Below are 16,480 nucleotides of genomic sequence, written 5' to 3'. Positions count from 1 at the left end.
GGATTATTTTTTTTCAGCCTTAAATGATTTGCAAACTCAGCCTGAAAAAAGTATCTCCCCTGGGAACAGCATTCTGAGGCCATACTAACCTCCGCCAGAGGAGATTCATGCACAAATCATTGAGCAAAAAGCCAGCAATGAGTAATCAAAGGCACACACCAAACTCCAAGAACAATCTGCAAAATCCACAATCTCGAGCGGTAAAGTTTTCCACTGAATAATTTCTTCTGAGAAAAAGGAATTTGTTGAATTCTAGCTCTGGCATTTGTGAATACTTTTTTTTTTTTTTTTTTTTTTTTTTTTTTTTTTTTTTTAAGAAAAAACAACTCACTGGAAACAGCTGCTCTGAAAGGCACTGGGTTTATTAATACCAGCTCTGCCATTTTACATGAGTATCAGGTAGCTTTTTTCCTTGCCTGTCTTCTGTTTGCAAACACAAAGGAAACCAATTCCTTTTCTGCGTGCTTTAAGCTACAGGCTCTTCTTCAGCACATCTGTCAGAAAGCAGTTCAGTGGCTTTCCTCTGCATTGTTTTCAATTTATTAATCAACACTTCCAGCTCCCTACTGAGTTACAGCCATATTATGGTCCCCTTGAAGTCCATGGCAGCACTTCCACCAACTTCATTAGGACCAGAAACTCGCTCTTGAAGTCTCTGCCAATTCCTTAAGTGCTTTAACTTCAGCATTGGAGATTTCTGTTTTAATCTTCTTACGCCTGTTTCTGACACATCGTTTTACATGTGTGCATGCACCAACTGCCCTTCTGGAATCTAAAAATGGCCTTAAAAGCAAATGGAAAAGTTTGGTTGGTTTTATTTTTACCTGTGAACGATGCATTTGGGACCCTGAATGTCTCTTTGCTGTGGCTGTTAGAGGAGAGATGCCATCTTGTGGGGTCTGTTGGAGACCCCCAATTGCAGGTCCTGCTCTGTATCAGGCAGACAGCTGGGACTCAGCCTGCTGCAGGGGGAATTTTGGTCTCTTCCAGTTCCAGTCTCCATTTCAAGGCCACCAGTAAGGCCACTGGTCCATGGCTCGTGGGAGCAAGTCACAGCCATGAAAAGAGTGATATTTGAGCACCAAAAATTCCTTCTTATGGAAAGCCTAGAGCTGGGGCCTTTGCAGGTCAGGCCAGTCACTTCCCACTGACCCTTCTCAGCCTGAACTAGTTTACTGCGAGGCCAAAGCCCGGCAGGAGATGTTGGGAGCAGCATTCCCATTTGCCTGGCCTTTTTGTTTAGTCACCGGCTGAGTTATGAAATCCGCCTGCAGCGTCACCGTGTCTGTGGGTTTCCCATGGGCTGGAGAGGCTATTACCAAAGAGCAGCTGGAATGTTAATTACCCATTAAGGAACTAAATCTGGGGGATTTCTCAAAGCAAATACACATCATCTCTGGCACTGACCCCACAGTGGCCTGAGCATCCTTCCCAGCCAGGCTGGAGGATGCAATCCTTGCAGCCCCTGCCGGGTGCCTCCCTTCTCATCCCAGCCAGCAAAAGCTCTCAGTGCTGTCCTCACCAGTGGGACAGCTTAGCTGGAGCTGGCATTCAAGCCCCAGGAATATTTTGCAGGGCAGGCAGCTCCCTTGCAGACACACCAGAACTAGTCGAAAGCAAAGTGAAAGGGAAGAATGTGTCCCAGAGAGTGGAGAAAGCTCCATCCTGCTCAGAGGCTGGAGGGACTGGGAGCAGCCTGTCTCCCAGCAACTTTGGGGCTGAGGGCAGCAGAGGATTTTGAACCACAGGGTTAATTCTTTTAGCAGCTCCTATGGTTATTTCAGCCTGTTGCCTGTAAGTGGAGGTCTGTCCATTTCCTTGCCTCTGGCTTGCATCTGTTCCAGGGGAATATCCAGACACTTGTACAATCCTTTTGGAGGGTTGTCACAGGCAGTGCTGCACGCCTGGCTCCGTGGGGACAAACCCACCCTGCCTGGCTGCCTGTGCACCCCTCACCATCCCCAGGCTTGTCCTCAAGCAGGGCACCCACGGCACACACGTCCTGACACAGGCTGAGCTCTGCAGCACTCCCTGCTGCTGACTCCTTCCTTCCCCTTTCCTCCAAATCAGGCCACAGCCGCTGCCACTGGAGCTCCCGGCTGGAATTACAGCAGCTCTGCCAATATGTATTTTAAAAGCCTCCCCTTCAATATTCAAACAGGAAGATCCCTGATACAGTGGCAAAAGTGTATCAAACACGGGAGCAACTGAAGGTGTTCACAAGGTCAAGACGGGGGTTACAGTAGCATCCCTGAGCAGAGAGCTTTCCCAGGGAAAAATGCCAGCACGGGTGGGGGCGGTGCAGGGGGACAGAGAGCCTTAAAGACCAGACTTCTTTTCCCTGGTGGCAGCACAGAGGTTTGCATCCTGGAATGCTTGGCCAGAGAAAGGAAAAGGTATGGGAAATCTGGATGGGCAATATGGGCAAGTGGATTCTACCCTAAAAACATGTAGCACTCCACAGCTGCAGAGGTGATGGACTTGAGAAGGGAGGCAGAGGTTTCTGATGGGCCAGCACTAAATACAAATACTCTCAGTCCAGCAGAGGTGCTGGACCCTCCCTGCAGATGTTTTCAGGCCTTTGGACTGTGCAGCCTCACGAGCAGCGCTGTTATAGGGAGCCTCCCTTGTCCAGCTGCCTCTCCTGTCTCAGCACAGCTCTGAGCACAGTTCTGGGCGCAGATCTGAGGGTCTGTCAGGCGTTCCCATGTGGGAACCAAAGGTGCTCCTGCTCTGACACCCCAGCCCCACATGGCTCAGAGCTCTGTTTCCTAGAGGCAGCTCAGCACAGGTGAAGCAGCTGGAAGCAGGGCAGGATCATGGCCAGGAAGCATCTCATCAGCAATATAAACTCAATTTCATTGTGCCTCTGTTATGAAGGTTTTTAGTGTTCCCCCATCCTTGCTCTCCTGAGCACTTTTTAAACCACTTAGAAACAGAAAATACTGCTTTGGTGGACCACCTTTATGTAAAAATATACAAATTGACATTCTCTTTGTTGAGGTGGAACAAACCACCTGATCAGGGAGGTGTTCCTGCACCATCGCTCACATTCACAGCTGCAGCCTCTGCTTCTCCCATCGGCTGCAAAGAGCTCCTGAGAGAATCCCTGGGACTGAAACCTCCTCCCAGCAGCTCCTTAATGAAAACACGCTGCTCACACATACTAAACCGATGTCGCCCCTGCATTTCTTGCTTTCAAGTGTTTGAACCTTTGCAGCAGCTTTCTCATGCTGCTTAATGTAAATAATATTGTATTCTTAGAACTTATCTGTATGTTTTGCATACTTGTTCTCTGAAAGGAGAATTTCACTGATGGTCATAGTGACCAATGGAGTCAGAAGGTTGTAACCTCCTTGGGCCAATCTTGGCCCTCTGTACAAAATGCATATAAGTAGAATTGAAGTCAGATAATAGAAAACCTTCCATGTTTGACCCTGCTGGTGCCTGCTGTCCTCTGTGAGGGTCCACTCACGTCGCAACGTGTTGCCCCTCTAAGGGGAGGAGTAACAAACCACCACATACATTCTCTCGTGGATGAATTCCCAAACACCTCCTCGCAGTCAGGGCTCTGGCCCGAGCTCGGGGCAGGGACAAGCAGCTGCCTGGAGACTCCAGGGCCCCTCACCGCGCTCAGCCCCGACAGCGACTGAGGGGAAGCGAGGGGGAAAGGCCCGCGCCCCAACCTGGCTCCAGCTGAGCCAGGGCAGAGCCGACTGCAGCGGCCTAGCCGGGGGGAAGCGGGATGCTTGCTGGAATTACACCCATTTCCCTCCAGCTGTTTTTTAAACCCGGTTCCTTTCCAAAGCTTTCGCAGGCCGGCTCTGCCTGGAGCGCAAACACCCACCGCGCCCGCCGCCATCTTGGGGAGGAAGCCGGGGGTGGCCGCCGCCATCTTGGGCAGGTCGAGCCGAACTGTGTGAGGGGAGAGGAGCCGCGCCGCCCTGGGGAGACCGGCCCGCTTTGGCCTCGGGAGAGACGGTCACGGTTCGGCTCACCCCGGAGGGATCGGGATTGGGATCGGCACACAGCCCCGCGCCGGCGGCACCGGACACGCCGCCTCCCGCCATCCCTTCCGGGTGAGGCGGTGACCCCCGCCCCCTGACCCCGCCGCTTCCTTTCCGCGGCGGCTGCCGGAGCAGACGGGCAGGTGAGTCCGGGCCGCGCCGCCATCCGCCGCCATCCGCCCGCCCGCGCCTCGCCGCCGCCTCCGCGCCCGCCGCCCGCCCTCGGGGCACCGGGGCTGCGCGGGGCAGCGCGCTCGGGGCGCGGGAGGCGCGCTGGGCCGAGCGGGGCCGCGGGCCGCGGGAGAGCCGCGGGCTGGAGTAGCCGAGCGCCCGGCCGGGGGTGCTGGGCCCCGGGCCGGCCCTTCCCCGGACCCCGAGCGGTCGGGGCCGCGGTGAAACGCGGCGCGTTTGTCGCTCGGAGCTCGATGGCGGCGGTACAGCGTGTGCTGCGTCTGCCGTGTCGGCCTCGCTGGGCTGGGGACGGCGCTCTCCGTGGAGCGCCGTGGATGTGCCGGGAAGGGATGTGGTGCTGTCGGAGTGGCCGCGCAGACACCGATGTAAATTGATGTTACAGTGCTCAGGGTTGTTGGTGGAGGGCGCACCGCCGAGGGTGAACGTGGGTTGTGTTGGGGTTGGTTACCTCGGTGCAGTGGCCGGATATCTCCCTTGTGCGGGGCGCCGGCTGTAGCAGGAGTTTGGCAGGAGAGGGCAATAGGGAACCGTTCTTCTGTGTTTGAGAGCGGATGCACAGGATCCGCGGCCATCAAACCGAGCATAACCGAGTGCTGCCCCTGCTGTCTCCCATCGCTGGGTGCGGGTTTCAGGGGCAGGAAACTTAGCTGTGCTAATCCCAAGAATGTGGGTGGGAGACCAATATCATGGAAAAACTCAAGCTGGTACTCGAAAGGTCTGCAGACTCGGGGATTACTGACAATACTGGGCCTGTAGTAATTGTTTGGTTTGGTGTTTTCTTTCCATAAACGCACATAAACAAGGGGAAATGCTCAGCGTTGCTGGTTATCAAGAAAAGGAGCTCCCTTGTGCACTGCTGTGGTGGAGCCTGGGGACATCAGCTGCCATGAGATGCAGCAGAAGAGACTCCACTAAACAGCTGTAGATGATGACCTATGTGCCAGGATATAGCAAAGCTGGGAATCCTGGGGCTCATAAGAAATGTGATAACTCATTTTTCCTGCTTGGCAAAAGGTTGAAATAGGAGGAATTTCATAAAATCCTTTAACAATGCTGAGAAACTACCAACACTCATACGTCTCTTTTGTTGTTGTTGTTCAGAAATGGCACCTCGTAAGGGCAAGGAGAAGAAGGAAGAGCAGGTCATCAGCTTGGGACCACAGGTTGCTGAAGGAGAGAATGTGTTTGGTGTCTGCCACATCTTTGCCTCCTTCAATGACACTTTTGTCCACGTGACTGATCTGTCTGGCAAGTGAGTATAGGACAGGCATCACCTCACTGCAGTACCCAGCTCCTTCAGTGTGAAAGTTTAAACTGGGTTTGGCAAGAGGTTCCACCAAAACCCTTGAGTTTCTGCCAAGCTTCATGCATATACATGAACTGGGTGGTTTGGTGAGCCCTTCTGACCAATGTGGTGTTCAGGGTACTGTGTGGCTTTTGGTCTGGTAACATTGGAAATAACAGGTTCTGACTGTACCTAGAGTGTGGTTTGGGGGAAGAACAAGGAATGGCTTTCTTTTGACCATCACCTTTTCCATCTGTAGGGAAACCATCTGCCGTGTGACTGGTGGGATGAAGGTGAAGGCAGACAGAGATGAGTCCTCTCCCTATGCAGCCATGCTGGCAGCCCAGGACGTTGCCCAGAGGTGCAAGGAGCTGGGCATCACCGCCCTGCACATCAAGCTGCGTGCAACTGGGGGCAACAGGTACAGCAGGAGGGCTGGGACACGGATGGGGACGTGGAGGGCTGGCACACGGATGGGGATGTGGCTGTGGAGGCTGATGATGGATGGGTGTGGAACACGAGGAGAGTGGTTTGGCATGGGGAAAGTGTGATTTACATATTGCTATTGCATTTGTAAACTGTGTTCAGCTTCTGGGTCATTAAAGGTGTTGTTGGTTCTGACTCTCCTCCAGGACCAAGACTCCAGGACCCGGTGCCCAGTCAGCCCTGAGAGCTCTGGCCCGCTCTGGGATGAAGATCGGCCGCATTGGTGAGTGAGCAAAAAATTATTGTTTAGGGAAATGAGCTTTGTAGCTATCTGTGCTGCTTGATCCTAACTTTGGGATGTTCTTCATGGTCGCTTAGATGGCACCAATGAAAGGATTCTGTGTAAACAGACCTTGAATTGACAGTTCAGCAGAAGGTGATGAGAGCACTACTTGGAACCCAGGTCCCTGCGTGCAGGGCAAACCCCAGCTTGGAGCAGGAGGCTGCTGCTCCTCTGATGTCACATAAAATACCTTGTTGGTCTCAGTGATTCAGTAGTAATGGCGTTCTCCAACTGTTGTAAGGAAAGTCCTGAACTTCACAGGGAAGTCACAAGATGCAGTGGTGGTGGTTGTGCTGAAAATTCTTCAAGCAGCCTGCGTTTCCTTTGAAATGTTTTGGCTGCTTGGTTTAAATGGGATGGGAGATGGGAATTTTTGCTTGCTAAGTGTTAAAGCCCTGGGTACTCAGCCTGTGGCAAGTTCCTGAATACCTTAACTCCACAGAGAGTTCTTCTGCACATGTGCAGGTCTTGTGGTGTCCAGGTGCTGAGGTGTGGGGTGAGGGCTGTTCCTGGGGGTACCTTTGAAGGTAACTGTTCTGGATTTTCTCCCTGCAGAGGATGTCACCCCCATCCCCTCCGACAGCACTCGCAGGAAGGGTGGTCGCCGTGGACGTCGTCTGTAACAGCGCAGCACCTTCTGTTATTAAAGCTCTCTTTAACCTCTATTTAGCTCTTGTGTTTTCTTCCTGGGGTGAGCTCAGAAGCCAAGGGGCTTCAGTTTAATTCCATCCACTGCTGGTTTGTGCTCTGAAGCTGGGCCTCTGGCTTGGAGGGGAACCAGGCTGGCTGATCCAAAGCCACAGGGTCTTGGGCTTTATTTAGCAAATGCTGCTTTCAAAATGAGTCATGACCTTTGCCTCTCCTGGAAAAGAAAGCTGGACTAGGAGTGAGCAACTACTTTTTTTTTACTGGGTTTTCTGCAAAATGTTGCTTAATGCATCACTTCCACTTTCTGTGAAAGAAGTCCTCTTTCTGCCTGGATGTCGGTTCCTAAGCCAGAATTTCCCTTGGCACAGCCAGAGTGTTTTGTTGTTTTATATGTGGCCATGGAAAACGTTAGAATAAACTTCCCTTACTGTCTTAAACATGCACCATTTGCCGTTCAGATCACTGTTTTCCTGTACTTAAAGTGTTGTTGAACTCTCTGTGGGGTTCATCTTTCTACAAGCAGAATGTTTCAGGACCACCAGCCCTTGTTCTTGTAGGTGACTTTAACCTACCAGACATCTGCTGGGAACTTAATACACAGATAAGAGACAGTCCAGAAAGGTTTTAGACTGTGTGGAGGACAACTATTTGTTGCAGCTGGTGAGTGGACCCACCGGAGGAGGGACTATGTTACACCTGTTGTTTACAAACAGAGGTGGCCTAGTGGGACATGTGGTTGGAGGCTGCTTGGGGCACAGTGATAATGAAATTACAGAATTCTTGATGTTTGGTGAAATCAGGAGGCACATCAATAGGACTTTTCCATTGGACTTCAGAGGGCAGACTTTGGCCTATTTAGGAGGCTTATTCAGAGAATTCCTTGGGAAGCAGCTCTTAAAAACAAAGGAATCCAGGAAAGGCGGGTATGCTTCAAAACAGATCTTGAGGGCACAGGAGCAGACTGTCTCTGTGGTGAAAGATGAGTCGAGGCAAACGTCCAGCCTGATGGGCGAGGAGGTTTCAAAGGAACTTAGGAATAAAAAGAGAATATATCATCTTTGGAAGGGGTGTCAGGCTCTCAAGAAGTATTTAAGAGGATTGCTAAGGCATGTAGGAAAAAAAATTAGGGAGGCCAAAGCTCAGTTCAAAATTAATTTGGCAACTTTTGTAAAGGGTAATAATTTATTGTTTTAACAAATATACTAATGGCAAAAGGAAGGGTAAGACCAACCTTTGTTCTCTACTGGATGTGGGAGGGAACTTAGTAACTTCAGATGAGGAGAAGTACTTAACTCCTTCTTTGCCTCAGTCTTTAGTGGGAAGATGGCTTGTCCTCAGGACAGCTGCCCTCCTGGGCTGGTAGGTGGTGTCTGGGAGCAGAGAGTTATCCAGGAGAAGGCAGTCAGAGAACTGAGATGCTTGGACTTGTATAAATCTATGGGCCCAGATGGGATGCACCCCAGGGTGATGAGATTGCAAAGCCACTCTCCATTATTTACCAACAGTCCTGGCTCACTGGTGAGGTTCCAGATGACTGGAAGCTGGCCAGTGTGACACCCATTCACAAAAAGGGTGGGAAGGCTCCCTGAAAGGTGGCTGTGCTCAGGTGGGGGGTGGTCTCTTTCTCCAGACAGCAACTGACAGAATGAGAGGACAAGGTCTTAAGCTGCATCAAGGGAAATAAAAGTTGGATATTAGGAAAAAGTGTTTTACAGAAAGAGTGATAAAGTACTGGAATAATCTGCCTGGGGAGGTAGTGGAATCACCATCCCTGCATATGTTCAAAGAAAGACTGGATGTGGCACTCAGTGCCATGGTTTAGTTGAGGTGTTGGGGCATGAGTTGGACTCGATGATCTTAAAGGTCTCTTCCAACCTGGTGATTCTGTGATTTGTGTGTTCTGTGTGAGTTACTCTGTCCCAGGGGACATCACTGTGACTGATTCGTGGCACACATCTGAGGAGAGCTGTACAGCAAAAATCCAACACAGGACCTTTGCTGTGGCAAAAATTTGGCAGACTCTGCTCATCTCTTGGTGCAGGGGAAGATGTTTCTACTCACTCCCTCTGCTGCCCACCCTGGTCCAGGCTGGTTCAGCCCTGCTGGTTTATAGAGCAGATGTAGAAAGATGAAAGTGTCTGTTCTTTGGGAAGGTGGATTTACTCTATTAACCTTTAATCCTTGGAAGCTGGAGCCATGCAGGTGCACACAGGGCTGGCTGAGTTGAGTCACTGCACACCCAGCCTGTGCCACATGCTGCCCTGGCAGTGCTGTGCCATGGGCAGGCTGCTGCCTGGGCTTGCTGCACAATTAAAAGCAAAAATTGCTTTGATTTCTCAGCCAGCCTGACGTCTTTGAAGCAGCTTCCTGTGTTGATGCATAACCCCAAAGAGGAAATGATGAATGAGGAAGAGAAACCAAAGCCCCAGCACAGGGCAGCCTCCTGGCTCATGTCCTGGGGCTTTCTGGAGGGAAAGGCCCTCCTCTCAGAGTGGCATGGATGGGTCTCCTGGCTCTTGACAGTCCCTGGCCTGACGCAACTGGCTTGTCTTGGTTGATTCAGTGAGGAACTGAATCACCTGCAGTCCCCTGCAGCTGTAGCTGGGTGATGGCTTCTGAGCTGTGTGGGTGGGAGACACTGTGCCTGCCCACCCTTGCTTGCCCACCCTGTGTCACCCTGACAGGGATGCTCATCCTGTGGAGGGCATGAGGCTCTCTGGGGGCTGTGCTCCATCCCCAGACACAGTCAGTGGTCACTGGTGAGCCCTATGGCTCAGCCTTTCCCTCAGGTTTGCCCAGGGCTGATCCTGTGCTGTTGAGGGTGTCACCTCAGGATGAGTGGGAAATGTGGGTCTTCCTCAAACCTTTGTGCAGGGGCTGGGGACTGAGAGGTGTGAGACAAGGCCCAGCCGGTGGTGAATGGGTGCCTGTGAATGCCTGCTGGGTTATTCCACCTCACTGCCTGAAATAATTGCTCTGCTGGCCTGGTCCTCATTAGAGTCATGAAATCACTCCTCGCTCCAAATGGCTTTTTTCCCCCAAAAAAGACTTGTGAATTTTTTGATGGGCAGCACCAAATAGAAAGCCATAGGGTAACGGCGTGGCGACAATTCATTGCCAGCCTCAGGCGATGGGAGAGTGAGGAGGATGGAAGACAGGATGGAAGCTGCTCTCTGAAAGAGTCTTGTCTTCCCTGGAAAATCAATTCACAGACTGAGAACACACTGGGTGTCACAGCCCTGGGCTGAAAGTTGTGTGTGAAGCACTGAAGAGCTGACTGTCTGTGTGTGGAGCAGGGGCTGACAGTCCTCCTCCAGGCTGGGGCTCGAGGGGCTCAGCCTGCCTGGGAAGGGGGCTGTTCCCCACCCCCAGGCTATCACCCACGTTTGTGGTTTGCAGAGCCAGCCCAGCTCCATGGAATCGCTGAGGTTTTGTTTGTGAAGTTCCTCATCAGACTTTCTCTGGTTCCCCTTATGGCTGAGGCTAGTCACAGAATGTACCAGGAGCATGGCCTCGAGGCAGGGATTGTGCCCCCAAAATGAGGAGCTGAGTGGGGGCTGGGTCTGTGAGGAAAACTTGTGGGTCCCCCAAAAGTCCCACTGCCCATAAAGGGAGAGACAAAAAATGTATGGAACACTTTTGTGTTCTTTCCTTTCCCCCCACCTTTTTTCTTCCTTTTTTTTTTTTTTTTTTTTTTTTTTTTTTTTTTTTTTTACTTCTCTTTCTTCTCTTTTCTCTCAATTTCCTCTCCTTTTTATTTTCTTTTCAAATCCCTCTGAGGGTTTATTTTCTTTGCAAACCCTTCTGATGGTTTGATGGTTTCTAAATACGGCTTTGTTACAGGCCTGGGGTCAGTGTTGTGTGAACCCCTGGGTGCCCAGGCCTTTCTCTGATGGGTTGTGGGGTTGGGACCAGGCTCGGGGCACCAAAACCATTCCCCTGTGTGGGGCTGCAGTTTCCTACCTGGAAACTGCACATTTCCAACTTCCACGTTTCCTCCAAAAACAGCACCTGCCAGGAGACCCTGCCCGACTTCCTGTAGGTGCTCTGAAATGATCCCTTTGTCTGCTCTCCCAGGGCTGTCCTGCCAGCTGGGAGGCTCAGGACTGAATCAGGAAAAAAAATGGAGTCGCTGAAACAACATGTCTCTGCTCGCCCCAGTGAGTTTGCCAGGTAACCAGTGGTGCCTCTTGGGTGGGGTTAGGTAATACTTTTAATTCCACATTCAGTTTCACTTTTGGCTGAACTCTGGCCATGGTCAAGGTGAGTCCTGACGCTGGAGCCATCTTGGTGTGGGCTCAGTGTGACCCTAGGCCCAGCATGGGCATTGGGCTGTTACCCCTGGGCTGCTCTGGGACATTGTGTAAAACCACCAAAAAACAGCATTATGGGGTGGGTGGATGGCTGCCCCTGCCCATGTAGCACTTGCAGGGCTGTGGGGAGGCTGGAGACCCTCACTGCCCCATTCCCACTGGTGCTTTGGGGTCACTCACCTTAGGGGGCTGTTCCTCCTCTCTTGGCTTTGGGGGTTCAGCCCCTGGAAGCTGCTGCAGGCAAAACAAAGAGGGTAGTGCCAGAAGGGAGGAGGGCTTGAAAGCCCTTGATCCTTTAGCCATCACCCCCTCAAGCTGAGAAGTGCTGGCCAAGAACCCCTACACAGGGAGGGTCCAAAGAGACCCTCAAGGAGGGGCTTGAGCCCAAGTGCAGCTTTTCCCCAGCAGCAGGGGAGGAGGCCAGGGAGGAGGGGGCCAGGGGGGAGGAGGCCAGGGGGGAGGGCTGTATCCCACCACTGTGCCCCCATGGATGGGCCTGCTCAGCTTTGGGTGCGGAGGGTTCTCCCCATGGTGTCCCAGCTCTGCACCCCATTTCCTGCCTCACAGGTCTCCTCTCACCTCCCCCATCCCACTGCCACCTCCCTTTCCTCACCTCCTGTCCCCCCAGGAGCCTCTGGGCCCAAGGCACCGGTGTCACCAGGCTGGGCACTGTGACCTGCCCGTGTCGTGGGGTGGGCAGCGAAGGCCCATTGAGGTGCCCTGGAGTTCACAACTCTGTCCAGCATCATTTCTGAACTGGAGACCTCTGCAGCAGAGGTCTGCCTGACAACAAGTGATGCAAGTGCCAGCAGCCAATAAGACTTTTTTTTTTGCTCCCCCCCCTGGGTGTCGGGGCAGGGTGGGGACCCGAGGGTATTTCCAGAAGCCTCGCTAGGAGTGTTTATTGCCTTCCAGGAGCCCAGAGGAGTCCAGAGGAGCCCAGAGGAGCCATGGCTGAGGAGCAGCGGGACCTCATCTCTGACCGCAGCAGCGGTGTGCTCAGTGTTGGGGACACCCAGAGGTGCCACTGCTGGGGACACGGGGATGGGGCGCACGGGGAGGGCGAAATGGGCACTGTGAGGACGTGGAGCAGGGGGGTATTGCGTGGTTGTGGGATGAAAGGGGATAAAAGTTGAGTCAAGGGGGCACGGAGTGACTATGGGGTGGAAGAGGGGGCGCAGGCTGTGGGAATGGGGCACTGTGGAGCTAAGAGGGCGGTGGAAGGGGCCAGAACATGTCGGTGAGGCAAGGCAGGGGCACGGGGTGGCAGTGGGATAGAGGGGAATTGGGTGGCTATGGGATGGGAGGCATGGGGTGGCGGTGGGAGGGGACCATGGGGCGGCTGTGGGATGGGGGCAGTTGGGTGGCTATGGGATTGGGAGGGCACGGGGTGGCAGCGGGATGAAAAGGGGTCACTGAAAGGGGATGAAAAGGGCATCTCTGGGCCGCCGGGGACAAGGCATGGCGATGGAGTGGCCAGGCTCACAGGGTAGAGCAGAGAGCCATGGCTTGAAGCCTCGGGGGAAGCAGAAGCAGCTTTGTGGGAAGGAGGCGGTGGGACAGGCAGGCTGATGAGGCGGCCATGGGGCAAGAGCGGACCCTTGACCCAGGTGTCTCTGTGGGGCTGCTCCCCCGTGTCCCAACTCGTCCCCATGTCCCAACCCTGCGGGGGGGACGCTCCCCGCCAAAACTTTTAACCAATCGGAAATCCTGGCGCGATGACGTCACCAGTCACCAGGCAGACGCCCGCGCCGCGCGTCCCGCTCGGGACTTGTCCCTTGGCCGGGCTGGGCCCGCTCCTCCCCGGGCACCGCCGCACCTCGGCAGGGCCACTTCCGCCCAGCGCGGCAGCATCTGGCACTACATTTTAAAAAATTAAGTGCAGTCCAACATCCCCTGAGTCGTGTCCTCTGCCCCATGGACCAGCGAGATTCCAAGCGGCTTCATCATCCCTCAAAAGGCGATGCCCAGAGTGATGCCCTTTCCCAAAATCCCTTCGCCCAGTCCCCACCCACGTGCCCTTCGGTCCCCCTCCCGTGTCCCCACTTTCCCCCGCCCCCACAGTTCGGTTTCGGTTCCTGGTGTGGGGGCGTGAGGCTTCTGCTGAGCTCCTGCTGAGGTTTCACTTCTCTCTTCGATGGGGGAATTTGCATTTGTCTGGCTGCAAAGCCCAGGGATAGAAGTGTCTGGGACTGGGTGACACCAGGATGTTGCCTCCTGCTGCCGGTGGTTGGCTGAGCTCCCTGTCCGTGTCCCGCAGGTCTGGGCTGAGGCGCAAAGCCGCCTTCTCCACGCTCTCCATCCTGGTGGCGCTGCTCATCGCCGGCCAGGCTGTCACCGTCTACTTCGTGTACCAGCAGAGCGGGCAGATCAGCAAACTCACCAAGACCTCCCAGAACCTGCAGCTGGAGGCTCTGACGAGGAAGCTGCCTGCCAGTCAGTAGCCCCATGGGCACCAGAGTGGTGGGAGGTGGAGGGGGAGAAGGGATGAATCCCTCCTGGACCACCCAACTCAGTTGGCGCCCCTCACAGTTCTCCTTCCTCGGCAGATGCCAAGCCCGTGAGTAAGATGAGGATGGCCAAGGCAAACCCGCCTATGATGATGAGGGTCCTGCATCCTGCACCCTTTGAAGACTTTTCGGTAAGAGAGATCCACCACTGCTTGGCACTGCCTGCTGCCCTCAGGCCTTGCTGCCAGGCTCACACTGCCCCTTTGCCTTTTCTCTTGAGGTGAATCCCCCTGCTAGCAATAAAACCGAGGACCAAGTGAAGCACCTGCTGCTGGTAAGGTCCCTTTCTCCATCCCCACCCCATAGCTGACTCCTGCACTGGTCTGGGGTCTCTTGGGATGCTCAGAGCTGGTGGGAGCTCCTGACCTCCTGCAGCAGGTCTGGCTGATACCAGCAGAGCTCCAACCCCACCCCTCACCTCATTTTTCTTTGCCCTCACTGTGGTGGTTGCTCTGCAGCAAGGAGACCCCAGCAAGATGTTCCCGGAGCTGAAGGACAGCCTGATGGACAACCTGAAGAAGCTGAGGAGCACCATGGATCATGTGGACTGGAAGGTCAGTGCTTGTCCCTGTCGTCCTGTCCCACTTATCTTCTGTCCAGGAGTGCTTTGGGGAGGGACTGGGGTATCCCCACCAGGATAAACAAAGTCTGGCTTTAGCCAGACTTGGCATGCTCCCACCCCAAGGAAGGGGATGGTGTTCATCACCTTCCCTGTCCAAGCCAGAGTTCATGACATGGGTCCCCTGGGGTGAAGTCCCCCCATGCCCATTAACATGCTGGACCCTCTCATTGCAGGCCTTTGAGTCCTGGATGCACAAGTGGCTGCTGTTTGAGATGGCCAAGAACACCCAGTCAGAGGACCACAAGGCAATCCCAGCAGAGAAAGGTATTGGGGGTGGGACTGCTGAGCTGAGGAGGGTCAGGGAGGTGCTGGCATGGGGCATCTCACAGGGAACCAAGACCATTTTCCATCACAGAGCATCTCTGCCCAGTGCCTGTAGGGCATTTGGGGTGAACAAAAGGCTGAACAGCTGCAGCCCCACCCCAAATCCATCCCTGGTTAGCCCAATAGTTTCAGAAAGGTCATTGAGCAGGGGGCTGTTCACCTTTAACTGTTTCTGGATAGAATCTCACGATGAGAGGAAGGGGCTGGGGGCTGATGGAGTGTCCCCTTTCTATTGCCCTAGTGCTAACTAAGTGCCAAGCAGAGGCCACTCTGGGGAGTGATCAGCTGGGCAGCTACCGCCCACAGTGCGATGAGAACGGCGACTACAGGCCCAAGCAGTGCCGTTTCTCCACTGGCTTCTGCTGGTGCTCCTACAAAAACGGCACCAAGATTGAGGGCACTGACACTCGGGGAAAGCTGGACTGCCCCGGTAGGTTGCCAGGGAGGGGATGGAGAGGAAGGAGTGGTGTGTGAGGTGAGGGGAGGTGAGGATCTAGGCTGCAGGGAACACCCCATACCCATCCAGTGCCAGTATGTTAAGGCTGGAGAGGACCCCAAAACCCACAGCCCCCCACAGGTAGCTGGAGCTGAGGTGTGCAGTCAGGGTTTTCCATGAGCTACCCCCTGCCCACCCCGCTGAGCAGTGGGTGCTGGCTCTTGCCTGCTGCCCTCAGAGGGATGGGGGTGGCTGACAGGGCAGCCTTGGGGGTCCAGCACCCACATCCTGCCCTTCCTCTGCAGGCACTGCTGCTCCCAGCGCTGCCCCTTCCACCGCAGATCCAGAGGAGATGATCTACTCTGGGGTGGAAATGCGTTAAGCTGAGCGCAGCCAAAGGTGAATGTCCAAGTGTCCCCAGAGTTTTGGGGAGGTTGCGAGCAAAAGGAGTTTTGGGAAGTCCTTGAGCTGTTTTACTGACTACCTCCTCTTGTTCCCCCACAGGAGAGTAGAAGAGGATGCCAGCAGTTGCCTTCAGCACCCCTACCCCTTCAGCTCATGCCTTATTTCTTTTCTGCTCATATATTGCTTTCCCAAGGCAGTTAACAGTAGGCATCCCTTGGCACCTTTCCCCTACTGCAGAACATCAGCCAGGGCTGAGCTGCCACCACCATCAGACAAAGTCTCCTCAGAGGGTGGGTAGAGTAGGCTGGAAAATTATTTCAACCATGTCGATCCATAAATCCTGTTCTCTTTGGCTCAACCTCCAACAGCAGCCAGGCAGCAGTGCAGCTCACTCCTGCTGAAGAACTTAAGCTTCCTTACATCAACGAACATTTAAAGCAGCAAAATAACCCCCATCAGCTTCTTAACTGATCCCTGTAGGCTGGAGCCCTGTTAGATTACTGGAGTAATGGGTTTTTATTGTGGAGTGTTCAGATTTGTACATAGAGATTCGCCTACAGCTTCAGCAGCGGGTAACCATGGGTAGAGGGGCTTCTAATTTTCCTGAATATATCTGATGGTTCCTTTATAAATGATCTCACAAGCTAATAATCTCAAATAAACTTTTGAATAAGAAAGCCTTGTAAGCAACTCCAGCAGGGCTCTGTGTGCTGTTTGCAGCTGTCCAATATTATAAATAAATGAAACTTAACAAAAAAAAGAGATAAAGAAAAATCTCTGCAGGCACTTGGATAGCTGTGTCTCCACCCAGGACTGGCTGTGTTCCTTGTCCCATTCCTGGCCCATCCCTTGTTCAATTTCACTTGTACCCTGGGGTCCCCTATCCCAGACAGGCAGACACTGGGCTCTCCTCTCCCACCCACAACATCCTCTAGAGCCAGCCAGCCTCGGCCTCCCCTGAAAGCAGCT

At 53.7% G+C, this 16,480-nt stretch overlaps 2 protein-coding genes across 4 annotated transcripts; both read left to right on the top strand.

The window, feature by feature from the left end:
* The first annotated feature begins 4,020 nt into the window (after nucleotides 1–4,020).
* RPS14 (ribosomal protein S14) lies at nucleotides 4,021–6,922 on the top strand. Its single transcript, XM_083871773.1, has 5 exons — nucleotides 4,021–4,150; nucleotides 5,301–5,451; nucleotides 5,744–5,905; nucleotides 6,117–6,193; nucleotides 6,809–6,922. The coding sequence occupies exons 2-5, from the start codon at nucleotides 5,303–5,305 to the stop codon at nucleotides 6,874–6,876; spliced, it is 456 nt and encodes a 151-aa protein (XP_083727899.1). The 5' UTR covers nucleotides 4,021–4,150; nucleotides 5,301–5,302; the 3' UTR covers nucleotides 6,877–6,922.
* Nucleotides 6,923–12,097: 5,175 nt separating this feature from the next.
* Nucleotides 12,098–16,188, top strand: CD74 (CD74 molecule). Of its 3 annotated transcripts, XM_083871875.1 has the most exons (9): nucleotides 12,098–12,235; nucleotides 13,475–13,650; nucleotides 13,764–13,855; nucleotides 13,945–13,998; nucleotides 14,183–14,278; nucleotides 14,520–14,610; nucleotides 14,912–15,100; nucleotides 15,412–15,505; nucleotides 15,611–16,188. In XM_083871875.1, the coding sequence occupies exons 1-8, from the start codon at nucleotides 12,165–12,167 to the stop codon at nucleotides 15,486–15,488; spliced, it is 846 nt and encodes a 281-aa protein (XP_083728001.1). In that variant the 5' UTR covers nucleotides 12,098–12,164; the 3' UTR covers nucleotides 15,489–15,505; nucleotides 15,611–16,188. The 3 variants fall into 3 exon arrangements, with proteins under 3 accessions (XP_083728001.1, XP_083728002.1, XP_083728003.1); XM_083871876.1 differs by lacking the exon at nucleotides 15,412–15,505; XM_083871877.1 differs by lacking the exon at nucleotides 14,912–15,100 and having other exon boundaries at nucleotides 12,100–12,235.
* Nucleotides 16,189–16,480: the final 292 nt, after the last annotated feature.

Source organism: Zosterops lateralis (assembly GCF_965231275.1).
Source record: "Zosterops lateralis genome assembly, chromosome: 14".
In the NCBI taxonomy this organism is placed as follows: Eukaryota; Metazoa; Chordata; class Aves; order Passeriformes; family Zosteropidae; genus Zosterops; species Zosterops lateralis.
This window is presented reverse-complemented; position numbering and strand designations above follow the sequence as displayed.